Genomic DNA, 20,754 nt, shown 5'->3' with positions numbered 1-20,754 from the left:
TGCCCAAAGTGAGCCGAGACAATATACCCAGTGCTTGGGTTATGGCTTTATAATATCAGAATATAATCCTGAAACTGATGCCTGTAAGTTGCACTGCATACTGTAGTAAGACATCCAGGGGTGGATTTGCTTGAGCTCAATGTTCACCGCGAACAAGTTTGAGTTTGAGATGATGAAATTTCAGCTCAAACTTGGTTCAACTAGAACTCCCTCGCTGTGTCAATATTTGTCGCAATGGAAAATTGGTTTGCTGACATTTTTTCTCCTTCTCCAACAATTTTTCATTTTTCCTCGGATGAATCTATCTCCTTTTAGGTGATTCAAATGAGTCAAAGCTTTGTCTCAAACCGACCATTTTGAATCCGAATTGAACTAGAACTAACTTTTGTTCAAAGCATCTATTAGGCATTGATACATGTTAAGGGAGGATACTCAATGGGAACCCCATCTATGAAAGCATGTCCAATGGAAGCTCCTACCTATATCTGAAATGCGTGGAGTACACATCCATGGCCATCAAACCAATGAACAGGGGTTCTTAAAGCCGAAAAATACTATCTCTCTTTATTATACATAACAGGAAAAAATATTTCTTGATTCAACACCTATATGTGAATGCCATTTTTTTGTATAACATCAGGTAAAGAAATATTAAAAAGAATGCTCTAACAATGCCCACATTATATATCCCTACAAACTACTTTTCTCCGTGCACAAGGGATTAGACACAGTCCTCCCACCTCTGCAGTAGATCAACACCTACCAAGCTGTATAAAAAAGATGGCTTAACCTTCAGAGTTACATCTGTTAGGCTAGCTGCTTTTAGCACTGGAATCTATATTTTATAGTCCAAACTTAGAAGTGAAGCCATTTAGCAGAATTTAATTTTCAGCTAATCTCTGATTGCAGCACAGGGAAGAAAGTCCAGTTGTTGGAAGGTCTAGTTTCCTTTCCAACATCCTTCTCATTGATCCACCACTCAGAGCTGATTGAGGGCTTATCAACGACTTCTCCCTCAGTGTTGTCAAAGTTGAACTCTTTGATTGACCCAAGCGTGATTGATCGATGCTTTTGATAAAAATGCTCCTCCTCCACTTCTCCCAAAGCTTTTTCAGGCATTTCACCGGAAGTATCAGCAGTATATAACTCAAAACAACTTTCACTCTCTGTTAATTTCCCTTCTCTTTGTATTTGGCCCTCTGCCACTATGTCCTTAGGACACTCTGTTATAATTCGTGGTGAAGAAACTTTATTGGCAAGACAGCATGCAACTTCTTCACCACTTAGCTCAAACGATGCTCTGTGATCAATTATATGTTCTTCGTTTTTAGATTTATTCTCTGACTCAGCACTTGATGCTACCTCAGCAATCTGGTTCTCCCCAAGAAATCCATCCTGCAAAGCAGGCCCCACACCATCAGGTGTCAAAGATCCTGAACCCATCCTTGAACCAAGCTCCACACCATCTGGAGTGAGAGATCCAGAACCTAGCCTTGAACCCCATTTCTGGGTAGTGATATGTTCAAAGCCCAAGAGCTTGGGTGCTTCCCCTATACAGAACTCAAGAATATGGAATCTATCTGGGAAAGGAGAAGAAGTGCCAGAATTAGATATTGCTGAGCCTGGGGATATGAGTTGACCACCTGGGCTTCCCGGGTACAGATGACATGACTGAAATCCGTAATGAGATAATGAAAATTTCTGATTGGTCCCACCGTTTCTTCGAGCACGTTCCAGTGAAGATGTCAGCAGTTCCGCAAAAGGCACTTCAGGGGATGAAGGCGTTGTCAGTTGAACAGATTCAGGCGGGGGAGTGCAAAGAGCAGTAGACGGTTCAGTAGCCGAAAATACAGGTGGTGTGACTAGTTGGGTTTCATATGCATAAGGGCCAATGGCAAAAATGGATCTAGGCCCACCAGGAGAGAAGGCATTGATGGAGAGGGAAGTAAGGGACAGCAATCCAGCAGGTGATTGGGTGGCAGATGGAGGACCAGATTGAAGGAAAGATGCAGGCGAAGAGGGCGGAGCAATTAAGGGAAGAAGAATGGCAGTTGAGTGAGTCAGACTTTCTGGAACTGTGGCTGCAGCTCCTGTTACAACTGGTTCAGGAACAAGGACAGCATGGCTAATCCGCTTGCCACTTTTATGAGAACCAAAACACCAGTAAAGGCTCCAGCAACTTCCCCATCTTCTTTTCTGTAGTCAGATAGAAAATTATTCAGCATGAGTAGCTCAAAGAGGATTACAATCAGTTTCATTTTCATCATCTGTCAATTCAAGTGAGTTGATTGAGCAAATATAGTAACATTAATTCATAACTTCAGTTCTAACATACAAAATAAGATCAGTCAATGAAGTGTAAACGGAAAGATCTCCACAAACATAAGGTGGCATTAAGCACTTTAACAAGCCACATATAATGAAACACAACACAACTTCATCTCCAAAATAATTTTGTCCAATCTAAAGGCCATTAAACAGTCCACTTCACATATAGGTTATGAATATCTGTAATGTACAATAATAAGAGCAAGACTTCCCCACCAGTGATGCACTTTTAAATTTCTATCAATGTGCTCCAGAAACAGACCAATGGTTTTAGATGAAGCACCGTAGATTTAACCTCTATAATCACTGCAATTGACGTTCAATAACTGCATGAAAAGAATTCCAGATTTGCACCTCTTAACCTAGCCAATACTGTCAGCAAATGCAAGGTGAACTTACAATTTATGATGCAACTCCAAGAAGCATAAATTTTGGTTAATATTTAGAATTTTCTCATCAATTTCCTCTATAATGCATTATTCATCTCTAATAACAAACTATCAGATTCCTAATATGGATCCAAATCCCTTACTTTTCTCGGTCTCAAAGAAATCTCCAACTCTCATTTTCCCTCTATACCAAAAAACTTTCCAGCATGGTGGAATAATTAACTGAAAATTCATGGTTCCTGTTAGCAGTTCTTTAAAGATTCCAAAATTTTCCTACATTATCAACAGTAATCCCAGCCAAGAATTCTTTTAAGAATAAAGAAAAAAATAATCAAAATCAATTATTCAAACAAGCCGCACGAAGACTCAACTTTTACTTTCCACCAAGAAAGTGCCTTTTAAAAGTAAATAAATGAATAAACTTTGATCTTCAAACTTTTAATATTCAAACACCAGAGAAATCCCACCATCTCAATTTCACTAAATTTTCCCACTGTTTCTCAGCTGCCAAACAGACCATCAATCAAACTACTCAAAAGAAAAACCAAAGAAAAAAATTGAAATTCAGACAAAAGACTTTGACTTCCTCTGAACAAAAGTTATGTATGTATGTACGTACCCGGACGCCGGCCGTAGGCTGGAGACGAGACTCCGCTGAAACTATGGCGGTTGCGGCGGCGTGAACGGTGTCGACACTGTTGTTAATGTTGTTTACACTAGTCATCTTGGATTTCGAAACATGAAAGGAAGCTGTGATAACATCTACGACGTTTGGATTTCGATCTCTTTTGTAAGAGAGATAATTGAAGTTGCCAATTATAATTTATTAAATGAAAAAATAAATCAAGTTAAAGAGAAATACAACGTAAATAAAAGATCAAGTCTGGTTTCTGTTGTCCAGCCGTTTTCCGCCAGTCTTCATCCATTTTGCACTTATTTCCCGACACGTCAGCTATTTGATGGTACGGACCCACCCATTACAGCCGGTTTCCATTTCAATTTGTTTGAACTAACCAAACGATATTATGGGTAACTAATTTAAATATATAAATAATATATTTATTTATATTATCACATAATTAAATATTAATTTATTTTTAATTTATAATCACTTTATATAATAATACATATAAATATATATATTTATATATTTAAAATAGATATATTTAATTTTATTATTGAATCTAATATTAGATTTAAATAAATAGATGATGTATTAACCCAAAAGTTGAGATGGGATGTAGATAGAGCACGATCTCATACAGGGAGTTAATATTTGTCACAACTCTTTTAATCTTTCAAATATTAAATAATAAGTTCTTATATATGGAATTACACGATGATGGCAATATTCATCAAGTTATATGATATAATGTTTTACTTACTCAGTTACATATATAATTATAATTTTCACTAACGTAAATTTAAGATTCTTCAAAGACTAAATTTTTAGTATTCCATGGTAATATCATGGTTTTAAAAAATTAGATCGAATAGGTCAGTGTAACTGGTTGAACTATTAATAGTTAATCAAAATAGTTTCGATTCACCTGAAAACCATTTTTGTAATTAAATCAGATTGAACTGCATTAAACCATTTAAACCGTCCGATTTGATTGGGTTTAAAACTGGTTTTGACTCAGCCAATATAAAATATTAATTTTTTTTTTCAAAAATTCATTATGAAAACTTAAACTTAATATCTTATTTATCACATTTAAATATATATACAATCAAATTAAGTTTCTTTTAATTTTTTTTAAGACCGAAAAACTCCACTCGATTTCATTAGATAGATAAATTTTAAAATACAGTGATTGGACTCATAACCACAACTTATTTTAATGTTACATAACTCAAAATATATAATCAATAATAAATTATACAAATTTTTTAAAATATAATTTTTGAATAATTAACTAATTTAATTATGAATTAATTGATCTGATTATTGGTTGAATCAGATTATCTTTTTTATTAGATCGATATCTAATCTAACTCTAAAAATGTTGGGTAATGTCGCTATCTAAAATTTTATTTTCTATTTATCTTCTTACAGTGAATTTCATATTGGTTCAATGTATTTCTTGTTCTTGTTGATAACTTGTATGAAAAGTTAATAAAAGTTTTAGTTGGAGGAGATGCCAAGAATGTTGATATAATAACAAATAGAAATGGACAAGGGAAGTGACAGGTGTCACTTCATCACCTCGTGGGTGATTTTGTAATTATAACCTAATGTAATTCTAAAAGTCAATCATCTCATAAACTAACATTTGTACATAGAAAAGAGAAAAAGATTAAAAGAAGAAGATAACGTTCCCTTGATTGCGTTCGGCCGAATTGACAAATTTGCCCTTGATTTAACTCGCATTTACTGTCATGCCATCATCGCCTTGCAGAAACCAAACAAACAAGACTTCAGTTGGCCCAGGGTGAGATCCTACTCAGTTATTTGTTTGCTGCAACTTTTTCTCTCTGTACGCGCCCTCACGATAAAATTCCTGGACAACCACAACTCTATTTTTATCTGCCGTTTTCTACCCTTTTGATTCAACGCACTCTGAAGTTAGAAAATCAATTTTGGGAAATGGAGAAGGGTAATTTCGACAAACGAGGTAATTGATTATTTTTTCTAAAGTGCGCACGTGGGGGTCGACGTGACAGCCCATCCTCATTACCAAATCAATTTTAAAAGGACCTTTTTCTCCTTCCCCATGTCATGTCCCTCCATTATTCTCGCCTTTTTAACCTTTTATGTGCATTTCCGTTTGTAATAATTGAATTACAGTTTAAGATAAGAACTAGGTCAGTTTTATAAATAAGTCCGAGTTTTAATTAATTCCAATATTTGATTTTAAATTTAATTTAGCTCGGTTAATATCAAATTTAAAATTAAATTATTTTTAAATTAAATTATTTTTAAATTAAATCTGATTTTTAATTTATAAATCAAGCCAGATTTTGACTCGAATTATATAGAAAAACAACTTTATTTTGCTTTACTTTTATATTGTAACAATAGCACAAAAACGACATCATTTTGAATTTGCCAAAACAACGTAATTTTATTTACATATGTAAGCTATTCGTGAGCTTATCAAGTCAAGCATTACCATGGCCACTCATTTCAAACTAGCTGAGCTAATAATCGGATTTGAGTTAGCTTAACTCAAATTACCTTAATTTATCACAATAGTATTGCGTTAGAGTTTAAATGTACTAAATTTAACTAATCAAGTGTAAAATATGTATTTATTTTGAGTACATAAATAAATACATATTTTTATGTATTATTATGTAATTGACTATTACTTAATCCTAAATTTAAAATAATATAATTATATTATAATAAATATCAACTGTATACTTAATTATATATTAGTAGGACGATTAAGACACGAAGAAATGAACCACTTAGGGAGGTAATAATTACTTCATATTCTTGAGGGGGGGATTTGTTAATTTATAAAAAAAAGTTGTAAAAAAAAAACATAATTTAAATAATAAATTATTAGTTTTATAGATCCACCCGTGTAAGCAATGAAACATTTAAAAGTCCAGAAAATGATGGCCGCGTTTGTTGAAGGACTTTTGTGTGGGTCCACCAGGTTGTAGATATTTCAAGCTGGCCTCTCATGGGGTGGCTTAGTGTCATTTTGGCCCTACCGGCCTAAAGCTCAACCCGCACGCCACATGTTTTGCTAATATTATCGTATGGATAGGATAGGACTATCAATTGGATCAGGAAGTCCAAGGTTTGATTATTTGACCTAAAAAATTTAAGTTTAGGTAGAGCAAAATTCAAGTCTTGGATAAGTCTAAACAAAAAAGATTTGACCATCGAGTCATCGGCTCAAACTTAAATAGGTTAGGCCAAAAGACTATTTCCCACCCACGGTATGCTGATTTTCTAAAGTTTCTTCGTTAACTTTAAAAATACTATTTACCTACTTATGACTGTTAAAATACGAAGACAAAATCATCTTTATCATTTGGGAAGACAATTCCTCTTTCTAAACAACGTTTTTGGATACCGGAGGAGCTGGGGTGGAGATGAGGTAGCATGCCGGAGGATGGGGAGTTGTCGGGAGGGAGAGACGGTCAATGATGACATCAGAGAAAGTGATCAGATTTTGAAACTAAACCCTAGGGGGGAAATGTGATTTTTTCAAACTTGACTTTGAGAAAAAGATGTTAGTTTTTAAATTTGTAGGGGGAAAAATAAGATAAAATTTTTAAGGGTTAGGATTATGTTAATTTTTATCGGCTATGGATAAATTATAGTTTCAAAGTTAACGGGGAGAATTTTGAAAAATCCGCATACCTTGGGTGGGAAATAATCCTTTGGCCAATAGGTTATTCAAACTCGACATCCAAAAGACCCAAAAATATATTGTGGGGATGGGTGTTATTGTCAGGCTATAAAACATGCAAGAAAATTGTGTAGGCTTTCAAAGTTATAAAATATAACTAAAATAGGCTCTAAATAAACCCAAATCCTAAAAAATTATCGTGGATTGGGTCTAAACAAAAAACTCTTTGGTTTGAATGGGTTACCCAAGCCCGCGTCCGAAATCTTTTTTTATGGACCCAAACTTGAACAAACAAGCCCGACTTGGTAGGCCCAATTGATAAACCTACTTACGAAATTTTATTTTTTAACAACAAAACTATGTGTATATACTTTTAAGTACACAAATAAATAAACAGATAATGTATTATTATATAAATGTGATTGAGTAATTTTAAATTAAAAATAAAGTAACACTTAATTATATAATAATATATCATCTATGTATCAAAAAATATATATACATAATATTACTCATTTTTTAAATCATTTTTGTCAAATTATACCCATTTGGCTTTACTTTTATTAATTCAAGATACCCATTTTAATTTTAGTTATATATATATATATATATATATATATATATATATATATATATATATATATATATATATATATTACATGGTCCCATCCAAGGTTTGGTTTAAAAACACTTTCATCCATAGGTGACAGATAGGGCTAGATTCAAACCGAGTCAGCTCGAGTTCGAGTTCGAGCTGCTCATCAAATTTTTTAATTAAAATTTTTGATACAAAACGACATCGTTTTGATAACAAAAAATGAATCGAATCGAATTTGAGTCGAATTCGAGCTTGACTTTCACGAGCTCAAACTCGAGCCAAGCATATGTGAACCGAGCCGAGCTCGCTCTCGGCTCTACTCGAATCCAGCCCTAGTGACAAAAATAACATTTCCCACCCAAAGTTTAGAGTTTCATGGAAATATTTTCTTTTGAACTATAATATTTTGCTTGAATGGTTGATAATAGAAAATTAGAGAAATAGTGAAAGAAGAAAATTGAAATAGAGATTATAGTTTAGTCAAGGGTTAAACTCGAATCAAACTGAATTTGAGTTTGAGCTAATTCAAATTTAGCTTAACTTTAAGGAGTTGAACTCGAATTTAGATTTGAGTTTGACGGACTCCCCTCAAAATTTTATTTGACATTTGGTAGAGGAAACTGTAACTGGCTACATGTATACCAGCACACATTTACCCTTCATGTTATGGCTAAGAAGGGATTTGGTGAAGAAAGTTTTACAATTGTTCATTTCCATTGGCTCCAGTCATTCAAGTTTGTTGTCTGTTTTGTTGTCACTTCAATAAGTTGATCCATCTTATTTAATTCAATCTCCACTTCCTTCTTTAAAAGTCATGATCTTAGTTTGATAGTAATATTATACGTATTAATAATTAATAATAAATATAAAAATAAGTATAAATATTAATATTTTATTATATAAAGATAGATTTGAATTGAATTGATTTAGTTTGAATCCACCATTGGCTTGAAAGAGAGGATCTCAAATTGGAATAACAACTCAATAATTCAATTCAAGATCAGCTTGTTTGTTTATTTGAGGATATTGTTCATCTCGTTGATAATACTTCTAACAACATTGTTACCCTGTTGGTAGCCTTTCGTTGATACTACATACTAACGCGAATGAGTTCAAATTGAACATTGTAGGTTCAATTTGAACTCGATTTGGGTCTACGCTCAATTTAGATCGAATCCACCTCTTATAATATATTAGTATTTGTATTTGTATTATACTCTATTATTAGTATATGAAGTATAATTGTTATGAACAATATTATACGTACCTATTTTGAATATATAATAGACTTTTACTTGTGTATATCATTATGTGGTTAAGTGGTACTTTATTGTTAATTCAAAATTATTCAATTACTTAATGATACACATTAAAATTTTATCTCTTTATATATTTAAAATAAGTGTGTATAGTGTTTATTGTTATTGTTAAACAAGTGAATATGCAAAGAGATGACATACGAAAACAAGTGATAGGCATTGAACTCAACTCTTTTTTTTTTTTTTTGGAAATGAATCCAATTCTTGGTTCAAATTTAGCTTATTCGATCCAAACTCGAATTCGAATTTGAGCTAACTACTCTGACCAAATTAAGCTCTAGGGTTTGGGTTTCTTCTTGACTGGTATGATAAGTCATGAGCCTAATAGTTAAACGTTAACCAGAACAGAAAATGTTAATAATGTCTAAGAAAGTTTGGGCAATTAGCAGAAGAACAATGTATGGGCTTTTCTGTGCTATGGGCTTCGACGAAGATGGTGGGCTACTGGTTCCAAAAGATGGCCCTGAAGGAAAGCTGAAGTTGAAATGACAAGACAAAACCTGATAAACATTTTTCAAACGGTGAAGATATTTGAGCAATCAAGATTTGTTTCGTCACAGATTCTGAAACTAAACTAAGTTTCAGTTGACCACACAGACACGTGATCATGTCTTCACCAATTTCAATTCACTGTTTCACGCTCTCAAAACCCTGTGTCTGCTCATTTTCTTCTTTACGTTCATGCTCCAAACCTACTAAATTTCATCTTTCCAGGTGGCCTCTGCACCTGGGTTTCTCTCCATTTTCGCCATGGACTGGCCTTAAGCATCTGGGTATCTCTTTCTCCCCACCAAAGACCCTGAACTTAGGTACTTTATCTCATTTCCTTTCTGGGTTTGTCTTTTGTTATTTACATATGTGTTTCTTTGCACTTATATATACATATATTTATGTATATTTTTGGATGCAGGGAAGAATAGAATGTTTAAAGGAAGAGGCGTTCATGCTTCGTTGTTTGGTGTTGGAGCTCCTGAGGCTCTGGTTATTGGGGTTGTAGCTTTGTTGGTTTTTGGTCCCAAAGGTCTCGCTGAGGTGAGTTGTGTTGTAAGACCAATCTGATACTGAAGATGAAGAAAAATAATTGTATGTTCTCTTAATGCCTAAAACGAGAAGGAAAAAAAAAACATCAACATATGTGCCTTCACTATCATCTTTTGATGGCTTTTGAAATTTGGTAGCACTTGGTGATTAAGTTTCAAGTAGAAATTTTTTGCTTTTTTATATTCTGTTGTTGTAATGTCAATTTAGTCATCCAAATAAAGGTTGCTCGGAATTTGGGGAAAACTCTGCGTGCATTTCAACCTACCATTAAAGAACTTCAGGTAGTTTTTATATTTTTACTTTTCTTTAGGCTCATTTGAGAAGGATGATAGTGAACCTGCCTGGTTTATTCTTATATAGGAAGTGTCCAGGGAATTCAAGAGTACCCTTGAGCGTGAGATTGGACTTGATGAGGTTTCAGGCTCAATGCAAAACTTACACAACTCCAACAGTGTCAACACTGTCTCAACTCCTCCGGCACCCATTGCCAACACTGATGATCCGAAGACTGTTGTTGACCCAAGTGAGTGATATTACCCATCAGATTTTCATATTTTTTATTCTGTTTCTAAATCTGTCTTAAGCTGGGAAGTTTGTTGTCTTGAGAAGTTTGAAGGTACAATCTATAGAGCTTTTTGTTTCATCAACAATTGAGATATATTAATTCAACCCTTGTTTCATCTTCAAAATAACTTCATTCAACTACCAAGCTTTTATGTGATAAGAGCCTTAGTTTCGCCAGGAGGTCTGAGGTTCTAATCCTATACAAGCTTCTGCTTGGGATATGATTGTGTCCAGCATGTTTATTGCTTTTAAGTTTATAGGCTTTAGGGGTAGCCATTGACTTGAAACTCAGTGAACAAGCAAAAAGGTGAGGTACTTTTGGATAACAAAAAAAATGAAAATGTAAAGATTGAGAACAAATTGTCCAGGATGAAAGTAATTGTTACCAGAATTCTATGTAGACCAATGTTTCTTAGATAACGGGGTCTAAATGCTCTAATACTTGACTAGCTAACAAATCGCCGGCCAAAAAGTTTGGAAGCCTTTGGTTATTGTCATCTTAGAATACATTTGTTAGTAAATTTTATCATTCCAGTAAATGATAACCAAATAGCCAACAGTTGGATGGTGTCATAATGTTATAGGTCTTTATGATTGTCTAGCTCTGTATGATATTGTTTCTGATTGATCTTTTGCATAGATATATAACTTTCGGAATTTTACTCTCCGCTTGCATGTAGTGTTTATACTGATTTGTATTCTAATTGCTCAGTATAAGTCTCGTATTTCTGCTGCAAACCTCTATAACTCTCAAAATACTTAAAGAATTATGGCGATTTCATGTATTTTCATTTAAATTTGCAGATGGTTCTCCACCTGAAAAGGCAGCATACACCAGTGAAGAGTACTTAAAAATCACGGAAGAGCAGCTAAAGGCAGTATCTGCAGCCCAACAACAGTTGCAGCCACCTCAGGGTAAAACCTCACCTGAACCGCAAAATCAGCCTCAAGGTATATCATTTGTTAATATCTCTTGCTTGCTCTCTATCTCAGTGTCTACCAACTTTCGGTAACATCCTATGTGTATTTTGATAACAGCTACTGTTAAAGAAACTGCTGATACAATGCCACCACAAAAGCCTGAGATATAGACATGCGGCATCTTGAATTGAAGGAGATGAATACAAAAGAATTTTCTAGTGACCAGTCCATCCTTGGAAGCTCTAAAGTTAGTAAATTGGTAAATGGAAAGAAACATATACTTTTTCTGATTTCTGGCCCCCCGCCTTTTTTGTATTTTATATTATTTTCATTTTTCAGTTTCTTGTAGATGCATATAGCGTAGTCCTTCGGTATTTTGTGTTAACCAGCAAGTTCAGGTTGTTTTTGGATTCACTTGGGAGGTGATTTAGTTCGAAGTATCAAATATTGGAGAGGGATGTTACATCCAGAGATACATTCTATTTCTTTTCTAGAGGAATGCATTTTCCTTATTTTAATTTGGAAGTGATGAATAATTCCAAATTATGTAACAGCTCAACTATTGATTATAGTTCTCCCTGTCATAATGGGTTATCTAGAATTTGGGGGCTTAAATCGAACCGAGCTTTGAGTTTGAGGATGACAAGCTCAATGCAATAGTCCAATGAGATTAAATGCGCACAAATCTAACCTATTAAAATGTCAATATGACCTTGAAGGTTTTTAGTCTTTGATTCATGCTTGGAATATACAAGGATGATTTAACGATTAAAAGATTAAAATTAAATTTTTCATTCAAACTCAGCTAATCTTATCTCCAACTTCAGCTGTACCTTGAACCAAACACTACCTGACCTAGCTTGATTACACCGCTAACCTAGATTTCAAATTTACTGAGTGACTTTCAATGTAAAAAAAAAATCAGAAATCAGGTTGGAAGTAACCACACCTTTTCAAGTATGCAAGTTTTGGTTTTTAAAGACCAAAAGATCTTCATCACAAGAAGTTTCTAGATTTATAAGCGCCTCATTTTTGGGTTTTTTGTTGTCATGATGTGTATACCATCAGAAGAACTGGTAAAGAAAGGCATTCTCTTTTCATTATATCTCAAAGCAGGAAGAGAAAAATGAAACTATAAAGCGATATAAGGGTTTAATGATGAAATTTATGGTTATAACAAATTCAATGGTCTCTGAGATTCAAAATCTGGGTAATCACCGTTTGCTTGCCCAGTATAACCATACATATCAAAGTACTTATCCTCAGAAGTAATATTGCTGATGTCCCGTCCCCTAAAACCCTCCATTGGTGAAGCCCATGGAACTGGAGTAGAAGGATTGGAGCTAGATGCTTCTTGATTTAAGCCAAGACCACCCGGATTCTGCGGAGAATTTCCAGCAGCCCTTCTACTTGAGGAATTGATTGGTGTCACAGAAATGGATGTTGACTGCTGCTGCTGGTTCTTCATAGGTGACTTGGGACGAAGAGCCTCTATTTCAGGGGTTGTCACGACAAGATGAGGTGCCTCAGGAGGTGGATTTCGTCCTCCCCCTCCTTGCCAAACTTTTCCATCTTTGTCTGCAAAGTTTCTGATGTATGCCTGCAAGATAACCTAAGTCCGTCTGGTCTCAAAATTTCCCTTTGAACGGAAAACCAAGTGAACTCAGAACTATCTTTAGCAAGAAGTTAAGATCCTAAATTCCATTTAATTTGGCAGATGATTTCTGAAACATTAATCTGACTCGAAATGCACATCATCCAGTTGAGGTGTCCATCTATTGCCTTATTCATCAGATGTGGCAAAACACTATGGCATTACACACACAAACAGTTGTTTGTCTCATATATGCACAAGAATCATGCTTCTAACAGACTAATACCCTCTTCTCTTCCTCTATAAGAAAAAGTAATCCATAAAAGCATAAAATAAAAATCTCAAAAAAAAAAAGAAAAAAAAGGGCTATTCTTTATCTAGACAGAGAAAAAAGGAAGAGGAATCCTTATGCTGCATAAGCTAGAAGTGTTCCGATTATCTAATCTCTCATATAATAACAGTAGCCTAAACAATCATCCAGTTTTTGAAACAAATATATTTACGTGTGTAAAAGTATAACCAACTGAAGTTCATTATGTTGTCAGATGACAAATTACCTCTTTGTTAAAGTTTGATGATGATATGCCATTACCAACTGTCAGCCAACCAGCTCGGATATTGTGGTCTTCACCAAAGAGCTCAAGCCTTCTGCGTCCCAGGGCAAAATGCTCAATGATCCTGTACATATCCTCAGGCTTTCGAGTTGAACCTACAATTCCATAGGCATAAACTTCAGATTAAGGTATATGAATTTTCCCATAAAAGAAAACTTTAGCTATATTGCCCATTGTATCACCTTTATTTTACAAATACAAGTACCAAAAAGAATTACCCTGTTATCTATGTGACAATGAGTAGAAAACAAAAATTTCCCATGCTCAAGGATCAAAACTGTTAAACCCTCCTACTTTCAATTTAATTTTGTATCTCCCTCAAAGTTTAAAAAATAATAGCAGAAAAACACAGATCTCACATTATTTTATTCGGCCGTGATACACCAAACAAATAATGCTAAATGTAAAACGGCATATTCCAATCATTAGTGTCGAAGACATTGAGACATTACTAACCATATGGAGGCTCTTCAGCAATAATGACATCGGTGTCAATGTTGGCATGGATTATATGACCATCAGTACTGCGGCGGACAGTTCCTTTTATACCCATCAAGCAGTGTTCCTTCATCACAATGTCAAACAAAGAAAAGTTAAAGAAAACAGAAATAGAATTTGCCAAGCATTCCTTAAACTAACCGGAGCATAGGCCAGTAGATATGATGAAGCTTAGACATCCACAATGCAAAAACATTGAAACAAACCTTAGAGTGCTGAAACAAAGTATGACCATGCCGCAACCCTGAAGTTGCATTATTTTTGTTTGTCTTCACCCAACAAATATCCTCACACCTTCGAAACCCCCACTGCAGTACCAAGAAGACACAGCTAAAATTATCAGAGGCATAATTGCACATTACAGCATCTTATTCTTGTTACAGATTAAGATATGACTATTTAATTTGTCTTCTAATTGAAAAGTCTTAATCATATACCTTCTTCAAACACTGACGACCCTGCTCAAGGCCTAGACCATCCCCCACCCAAAGGAAGATAAAAGAAGGTGTATCTGCTATTGCCTGAAGTCATAAAGGATAATAAAATTATATATTTGTTCAGCAGTCTCAGAAAGATGGCATTTATTGGAAAAAGGAACACATACCAAATAAAAAACATAGTCATCTTTTTATTCATCAATTATGTAAACATAATTATTCAATTCTTTGATAATTATACTATTAGTGTCATAAATGTAACTGTAAAAACAAAAATATTAATTTCTCCTAGAAAAGGACGGCACAAAGAAAACTTAAATGCGAACAGAATACCTCAATCTTTAAATTGAGTATTTCTTCAAATGTCCAGTAATCCATATGGTCAGCAACACCTGGAGCTCGATGAACATATTCCTCCCAAGGTGGGTCTACAAGAATAACATCAAATTTCGTACCAAAGAACTCAGGGGATAGCTCAAATTCATGCAGATCACATTTGAAATACATGGGTGCAGTGGCAGATTTAGACACAATCTCATCCTTCTTTTGTATGAGCTCCCTTAGCTTGGGGTAATCCTCCACAACATTTGTAAGTTCTAGTTCCCGGATGAAATTTTGGGGTCGCATGCCAGTGTCAACAAAATTCTGAGAGTAATCATTCTGCTCTCCTCTGGAAGGAGCTTTACCAGTGGTTCCACCAGATCTAGGAGGAACCCAGCCTCCTGAGGATTTATCAGGTGCTGTACCTCGTACAATTGGTCCAGCAGCATTAAAGCCTGGCCCAGACATGCTAGGAGGACCTCCTCTTCCAGGACCTGTTTGATTAAAGTACATACCAGGGTTTGCTGGAGTGCCCATGTTAGGAGGGAACCGTGGCCCTGATGGTCCAGGAGGAACAGGAGAGAGACTAGGTGGAACACCTAGCATATTCATATCAACTCCTCGAGGCCCAGACCAAACAACAGGAGCAGGAAAAGGAGGAATGAAGACACTAGGGTTCATTGGAGGACCAGGAGCAGGAGTAAGAGGCTGCATTGATCCAGGAGGTGGCATTCCAAGAGGCCCAAAATGTGATCCCATGATTGGCAATGGCACTCCCACCTGTTGATTGTCTCTCCCAGTAGGCCTGCCCCTTCCTCTCCCTGTCCTACTCCCTTTCATTCCCTGAGGAGGACCTCTACCAAAAGACCCAGCCTCCTGGTTTCCATATGGAGGCTGTGAACCGCTGACAGAACCAGCACTGCGACCAGGCAGAGCACCTTTCTGGCCTCTTCCTTTCCCTCCCTGATAATCAAAATCATCCCTCCATGAATTTGTTTCCCTACCATCATCCACAAATCTGTCCCTTGAATCTTCACCTGAATGTCCAAATCCATACACATCAGTCCTTTTTGCTCGATCTTCGCGCATATAGGCCCACTCTTGCTCATTGGGAGCCAACTGACCATCAGATTGATGACCAGCTTCAGTTCTCCGAGACAAGTTGGGCCCAGACTCTGCTCTTCCATAATCAAGAGGCTTGGTTTGGATCTCTATCACATCGTAATTCTCATTTGAAATTCCAAAATTCGATGATGTCTTCACAGCCTCCCCTCTACTCCCATCTTTTCTATTACCTGAGCGGCCATGAGGCCTATCGTGATCATTCCGATCACGACCATGCCTTGGTAACTCCCACTCTCTGCTACGTTCATTAAAAATATCCCCATCTTTTGACTCGTTATCATTACTACTGGGCTGCCTTCTTTTCCAATTCTCTTTTGAACCTTCCCGACCCTTATTCCGGTCACTCCAACTATCATCTCTGGCTTTTGATCTATCATCCCTGTTGCTATCTTTTTCTATTTCCTTCCGCTTTATATCATTGCTTCTTTCAAAATCCACCTCAGAGTGTTCTGATTCAGGATGACGTCTCCCAACCCTTTCAGGAGTCCTGGACCTGTTAGAGCGTTTCCGAGCATTTCCATCATCATCTTTATTGGAAGACCTTTCAAGTCCTTCACCAACATACCGGCCAGTTGACCTTCTTTGTTGCCTACTCTTCTCATTCTTATCCCTATCTGATCTGTCTTCATGATGTATAGGACTACCCCGACTTTCTTCTTCCTGAGCTTCTGACCTACCTTTGCTCTTACTCTTCTCAATATCAACCCTTCTCTCTTCCCTGTTGCTGGATTTAACACCTTTCTCGCTGTTCAAATCTAAACCCCTGTTTTTATTCTCACTTGACTCATATCTGGCAGATGCACTCCTCTCTTTAGAAATATCGTTCTTGGTATCAGAAGCCTTTCCACTTCTCAGATCAACTCTTTCATGGTGATTTTCTTCAGCTTTCTTGACAACATCAGACTCATCCCATCTTCTCCTTGAACTCCTCCCAAGATCAGAAGAATCATAAACCTTCTCTCGTCCACTTTCCCTTCTTTCTGCGTACCTTGAATCTTTATCCAATGTCTTTTCAGATTCTCCATCATGTGATCTTTCATCCTTGCTTTTATTTCCACTATGAGAGCTCTCATGCTCTGAGAACTTTGAAGTAGTTTTTCTTCTCTCACTTTCATCAGCCCGACTTTGTAGTCTACTCCCAGACTTGTCCGCACCATCTCTCCTGTTATCTACTTCTCCATCCTGGTACCAACTGCTTAATTGTTCCAAGGAACTCTCTGCTTGCTTTTTCTTCGCCTGCTTGGAGCGCTGCTCTTTTCTTGTGTCATATTCATCCTCATCACTGTCTGCTCTGGTAGAACCACCTGACCTCTTACGACTCTCATTTCTATCACCAGAACTTCTCTTCCTTCCACTGACATCTAATCCTTCAGTTTCTTCTCCATTGCTAGGTTTTCTAGATTTGCTTGACCTATGCTTTCTCTTATCATTGCCCTCCCATTCCTCATCATCCCTGTCCCGGTTACTCTTTACATCCAAGACATCCTCTATGTCTCGTTTTGCATAATTCCGACTACGCTCAGGTGAACCCATCACAGTGCCCACAAAAATTAAGTATTCTCTGGTTAATTAGATAATTTGGGGTTCAAATAAATTATCCTGAAAAGATATCAAAAAATGAGTTAGCACAGGAAGTGATTTAGCCAAACATTCTGAGAAGCATTATTGAGTTCTCTTAGGAACTAGTACATCAATACTTTAAATTGGAAATCTCCTAGAAAAGCTTCTGCTAGGTAACAAACAATAATCCATTTTAATAGAGCTCAAAATATGGCATAAAAAATATAAGGCGGCTTCAGGGTGGCATAAATTGAATTTGAGATTCTACTTATCTGAAGTAATTCATTACATTGGATTCCATTAGATCCAAATTTCATTTCGAACTAACATGGAACTCATTTAGCTTCAATTTTGTCCTCCCATTTTCCTTTCATATTAAAAACATAGGTATCATATCATAATGCCTTAAACATCATGGTAACTTTTAGTTAAAAAACATAAAGTTGTGTCTTTCTCTCATGGATTATAGGCACAAATTTTGATCATCACTAGAAAGATATTAACCAACATAAATAAATAGCAAAAAGGAATGCATACTTCGGCACTGAATAATAAATTATTTACTTACAGGAAAAAAATAGTTTTGGCAAAGGGATCGCAAGCACAATCAAACTGGAGATTATCCGAAAATTAACGTGCTTACAGCTGAAATCACAAACCACAACAAATGAATACATGAAGCCATGAAAGATTACATATAAAAGAAAAATAAATATATGACTTCAGAATCTAAGATTAGTTATATATGCAAATGGATTATTTTACTTATATAAATTGCAATACTAACCAAGTTTAGAATGATGAAGAGAACAATAAATGAAAGCAATAATGTAGAAAAGATTCATCAGAGATGGGTGGAATTTGAAACTACTAGAAAATGGAGAAAAGTTTCATTTTTTCTTTCCCCTCAAAATTAGATGCTACACACTAGAATCATTACCAGACTCCAGTTTAAGAAAATAACCCTCATAGAAAATATGATTCAATACCCCACTTGTACAAAATCAAATTCCGCTTAGGAAACCAAACTCACCACTAGAAGTACATGAACAAGCCTTTACTCTATACTGGAGGTGGAAGTTTCTAGGTTAAGACATTGAAATAATCACCGTAGCAGAAAAATGAACTCGATTGCAAATTCATGCCATTTATTCCCATCCTAAACTCTAGCAATAGATAGAGCTAAAATCAGCACACTATGACAAAGTTCAAGAAGATACACAATGTTATATTTTAATCCACTAAAACTAACCAAAAAAAAAAAAAATCCAAGGACTTGTCAGATTTTGGTTGAACAAATTCTAAACTTAACCGTGAAATAGAAAATTAAAAAGAACCAGATCTGAAGAGCGATATTATCTGTTTGACATGTTATTCAAAATAATGCTCCCAATACCACCTGCAACTTATTTATGTTTCCTTTCTTCATTATTCAGGGCGAGCAACATTTCGCATCAAATAGTGCAAAACTAAAGGAGAACATTGTCAAGAAATAAACCTATCTACTTAAGACTAACTTTAACCCCACAACACACACACACCACCGACACCACCCCCCCCCCCCCCCCCAAAAAAAAAAAACGCACTGAATTAAATTAAAACCGACAGAAACTAGGCACTTCAATCAGCGGAGTTAAGGCCTAAGCATTCTGGAAAACCCAATTGAAAATAGCACGCGATCAATTAGAGAAATTAGAGATACCCACAAAGTCAAAATTGAATATACTGGACAAAATCTAAAAACCCACAAAAATAAAACTACAAAAACCCTAAAACTATTGGAACAGAGTAAGGGAATGAGTGTTTTGAAGCATCGAAAGAACGGCAAATAAGATTTAAAAAAAAAAAGTATAGAGAGAAGTACCTTACATTTTCCCAGAGAAACGGAGAAACCTCAGCAGTAGGTTTAAGGTTAAAGAAAGAAAACGCGCTTGCATTCAATTTTTACTCGATTTACAGAAGTAGAATATCATATTTTGAAGCAAATTGACGATGGAGATGTTTAGAGTAAGCCTGGTGCCTATTTACAGCGGCCCATACACAGATCCACATGGTTAGGTTGGGCTCGAATTCGGCTATTTCTAGAAATGGGCTGAATTTGTATCCAGGCCCATTAACTAAATGAGTACAAGATTCTGCGTAATTTAATGGGTTAAGGTTAAATAAAAATAAATATACAAATATAAATAATGAAATAATGAAATATAAGGAGTTCATCTATATACATAATATTTATGTATATAAATTATATATAAAAAATATATATACATAATTTTATTATTAGTATTATTGTAACAAATTTATATGTACTATTATTAATGACTTTACCGTATTTAGTTCATTCGATGATTAAAAAATAATAGTAATATTTTATTACTAAACTACCGTTTGATATAATTATCACGTTACTTTTAGGCATTATAAAAATAATAATTTAATATTAATTTTCTTTTACAATTTTTACAATCAATAAAATTTTGTATACTTATTATAAGTTATTATATGACTGAATAATTTTAAATTAATGATAAAATAACACTCAATTAAATGATGACACATTATCATCGATACTCACTATAAATACACATACCATTGCTCTGTTGCAAGTAGGGTAACAATAAAACTGCGTGCACTTAATTTTGAGTATTCAACATTATTTGATTGAGTGATTTTGAATTAAAGACACACCATCTGAATACCCAATTAGACATTGAAAACTATTGCATATAACTAAGTAATATCACATGTATAAATAAATTACATAAATTGATTTGTATAGGCTAAGATAGCTACATCTGATTGATTGATTTCGAAGTAAGAGAAAAAGTATATAATCACATTATCGAATCACAAACCATCAACTTAATTTGTACAGATAAGTTTGTATAATTTATTTATACTTATAGTTTTATTTTTTTTATTACTATATATTAAACTCAATAATTATTTATACTTAATAATTTATTAAACATAATATTAATTTACATTAATATAATATATTATTATTATTATAATTTTTAAATTTTGATAATAAAATACTGTACAAAATATCCATTTATGGAACTTCGGTCGAAAGAGACGACCATACGTCTTCCATCACAACCAAACACCAAAACTAGACCATGGCAA

At 35.0% G+C, this 20,754-nt stretch overlaps 3 protein-coding genes across 9 annotated transcripts; 1 reads left to right on the top strand and 2 right to left on the bottom strand.

Annotated features, from left to right (window-relative positions):
• Positions 1–538: 538 nt before the first annotated feature.
• Positions 539–3,636, bottom strand: LOC123226035. Its single transcript, XM_044650484.1, has 2 exons — positions 3,337–3,636; positions 539–2,196 (listed from the first exon to the last, which is right to left on the bottom strand). The coding sequence occupies exons 1-2, from the start codon at positions 3,439–3,441 to the stop codon at positions 889–891; spliced, it is 1,413 nt and encodes a 470-aa protein (XP_044506419.1). The 5' UTR covers positions 3,442–3,636; the 3' UTR covers positions 539–888.
• Positions 3,637–9,460: 5,824 nt separating this feature from the next.
• Positions 9,461–11,994, top strand: LOC123224887 (sec-independent protein translocase protein TATB, chloroplastic). Of its 3 annotated transcripts, none has more exons than XR_006504079.1 (7): positions 9,461–9,759; positions 9,861–9,982; positions 10,213–10,272; positions 10,352–10,514; positions 11,360–11,506; positions 11,594–11,723; positions 11,816–11,994. XR_006504079.1 is itself a non-coding variant. In XM_044648639.1 (6 exons), exons 1-6 carry the CDS (start codon positions 9,558–9,560, stop codon positions 11,644–11,646), a joined length of 747 nt encoding a protein of 248 aa, XP_044504574.1. In that variant the 5' UTR covers positions 9,461–9,557; the 3' UTR covers positions 11,647–11,994. The 3 variants fall into 3 exon arrangements, 1 of the variants encoding a protein (XP_044504574.1); XR_006504078.1 differs by having other exon boundaries at positions 11,594–11,735; XM_044648639.1 differs by having other exon boundaries at positions 11,594–11,994.
• A 609-nt stretch (positions 11,995–12,603) lies between these two features.
• Positions 12,604–19,622, bottom strand: LOC123224885 (N6-adenosine-methyltransferase non-catalytic subunit MTB-like). Of its 5 annotated transcripts, none has more exons than XM_044648634.1 (8): positions 19,495–19,622; positions 18,194–18,270; positions 14,953–17,664; positions 14,620–14,703; positions 14,389–14,490; positions 14,141–14,249; positions 13,628–13,779; positions 12,604–13,088 (listed from the first exon to the last, which is right to left on the bottom strand). In XM_044648634.1, the coding sequence occupies exons 3-8, from the start codon at positions 17,596–17,598 to the stop codon at positions 12,648–12,650; spliced, it is 3,534 nt and encodes a 1,177-aa protein (XP_044504569.1). In that variant the 5' UTR covers positions 17,599–17,664; positions 18,194–18,270; positions 19,495–19,622; the 3' UTR covers positions 12,604–12,647. The 5 variants fall into 5 exon arrangements, with proteins under 5 accessions (XP_044504569.1, XP_044504568.1, XP_044504572.1 ...); XM_044648633.1 differs by having other exon boundaries at positions 19,490–19,613; XM_044648637.1 differs by having other exon boundaries at positions 12,604–13,076; positions 19,490–19,613.
• Positions 19,623–20,754: the final 1,132 nt, after the last annotated feature.

This window comes from Mangifera indica, chromosome 9 (assembly GCF_011075055.1).
Source record: "Mangifera indica cultivar Alphonso chromosome 9, CATAS_Mindica_2.1, whole genome shotgun sequence".
Lineage (NCBI taxonomy): Eukaryota > Viridiplantae > Streptophyta > Magnoliopsida > Sapindales > Anacardiaceae > Mangifera > Mangifera indica.
This window is presented reverse-complemented; position numbering and strand designations above follow the sequence as displayed.

Bases quoted from the DNA above. Each gene is read 5' to 3' on its own strand.
- LOC123226035 (XM_044650484.1), bottom strand. From the start codon at position 3,441: ATGACTAGTGTAAACAACATTAACAACAGTGTCGACACCGTTCACGCC. The intron at 2,197-3,336 runs GTACGTACATAC...ATCTGACTACAG, and splicing joins AGCCTACGGCCGGCGTCCGG to AAAAGAAGATGGGGAAGTTG.
- LOC123224887 (XM_044648639.1), top strand. From the start codon at position 9,558: ATGTCTTCACCAATTTCAATTCACTGTTTCACGCTCTCAAAACCCTGT. The intron at 10,515-11,359 runs GTGAGTGATATT...TTAAATTTGCAG, and splicing joins GAAGACTGTTGTTGACCCAA to ATGGTTCTCCACCTGAAAAG. The intron at 11,507-11,593 runs GTATATCATTTG...TTTTGATAACAG, and splicing joins ACCGCAAAATCAGCCTCAAG to CTACTGTTAAAGAAACTGCT.
- LOC123224885 (XM_044648634.1), bottom strand. From the start codon at position 17,598: ATGGGTTCACCTGAGCGTAGTCGGAATTATGCAAAACGAGACATAGAG. The intron at 13,780-14,140 runs GTTAGTAATGTC...ATGGAATTGTAG, and splicing joins TGCTGAAGAGCCTCCATATG to GTTCAACTCGAAAGCCTGAG. The intron at 13,089-13,627 runs GTAATTTGTCAT...AGACGGACTTAG, and splicing joins CATCAAACTTTAACAAAGAG to GTTATCTTGCAGGCATACAT.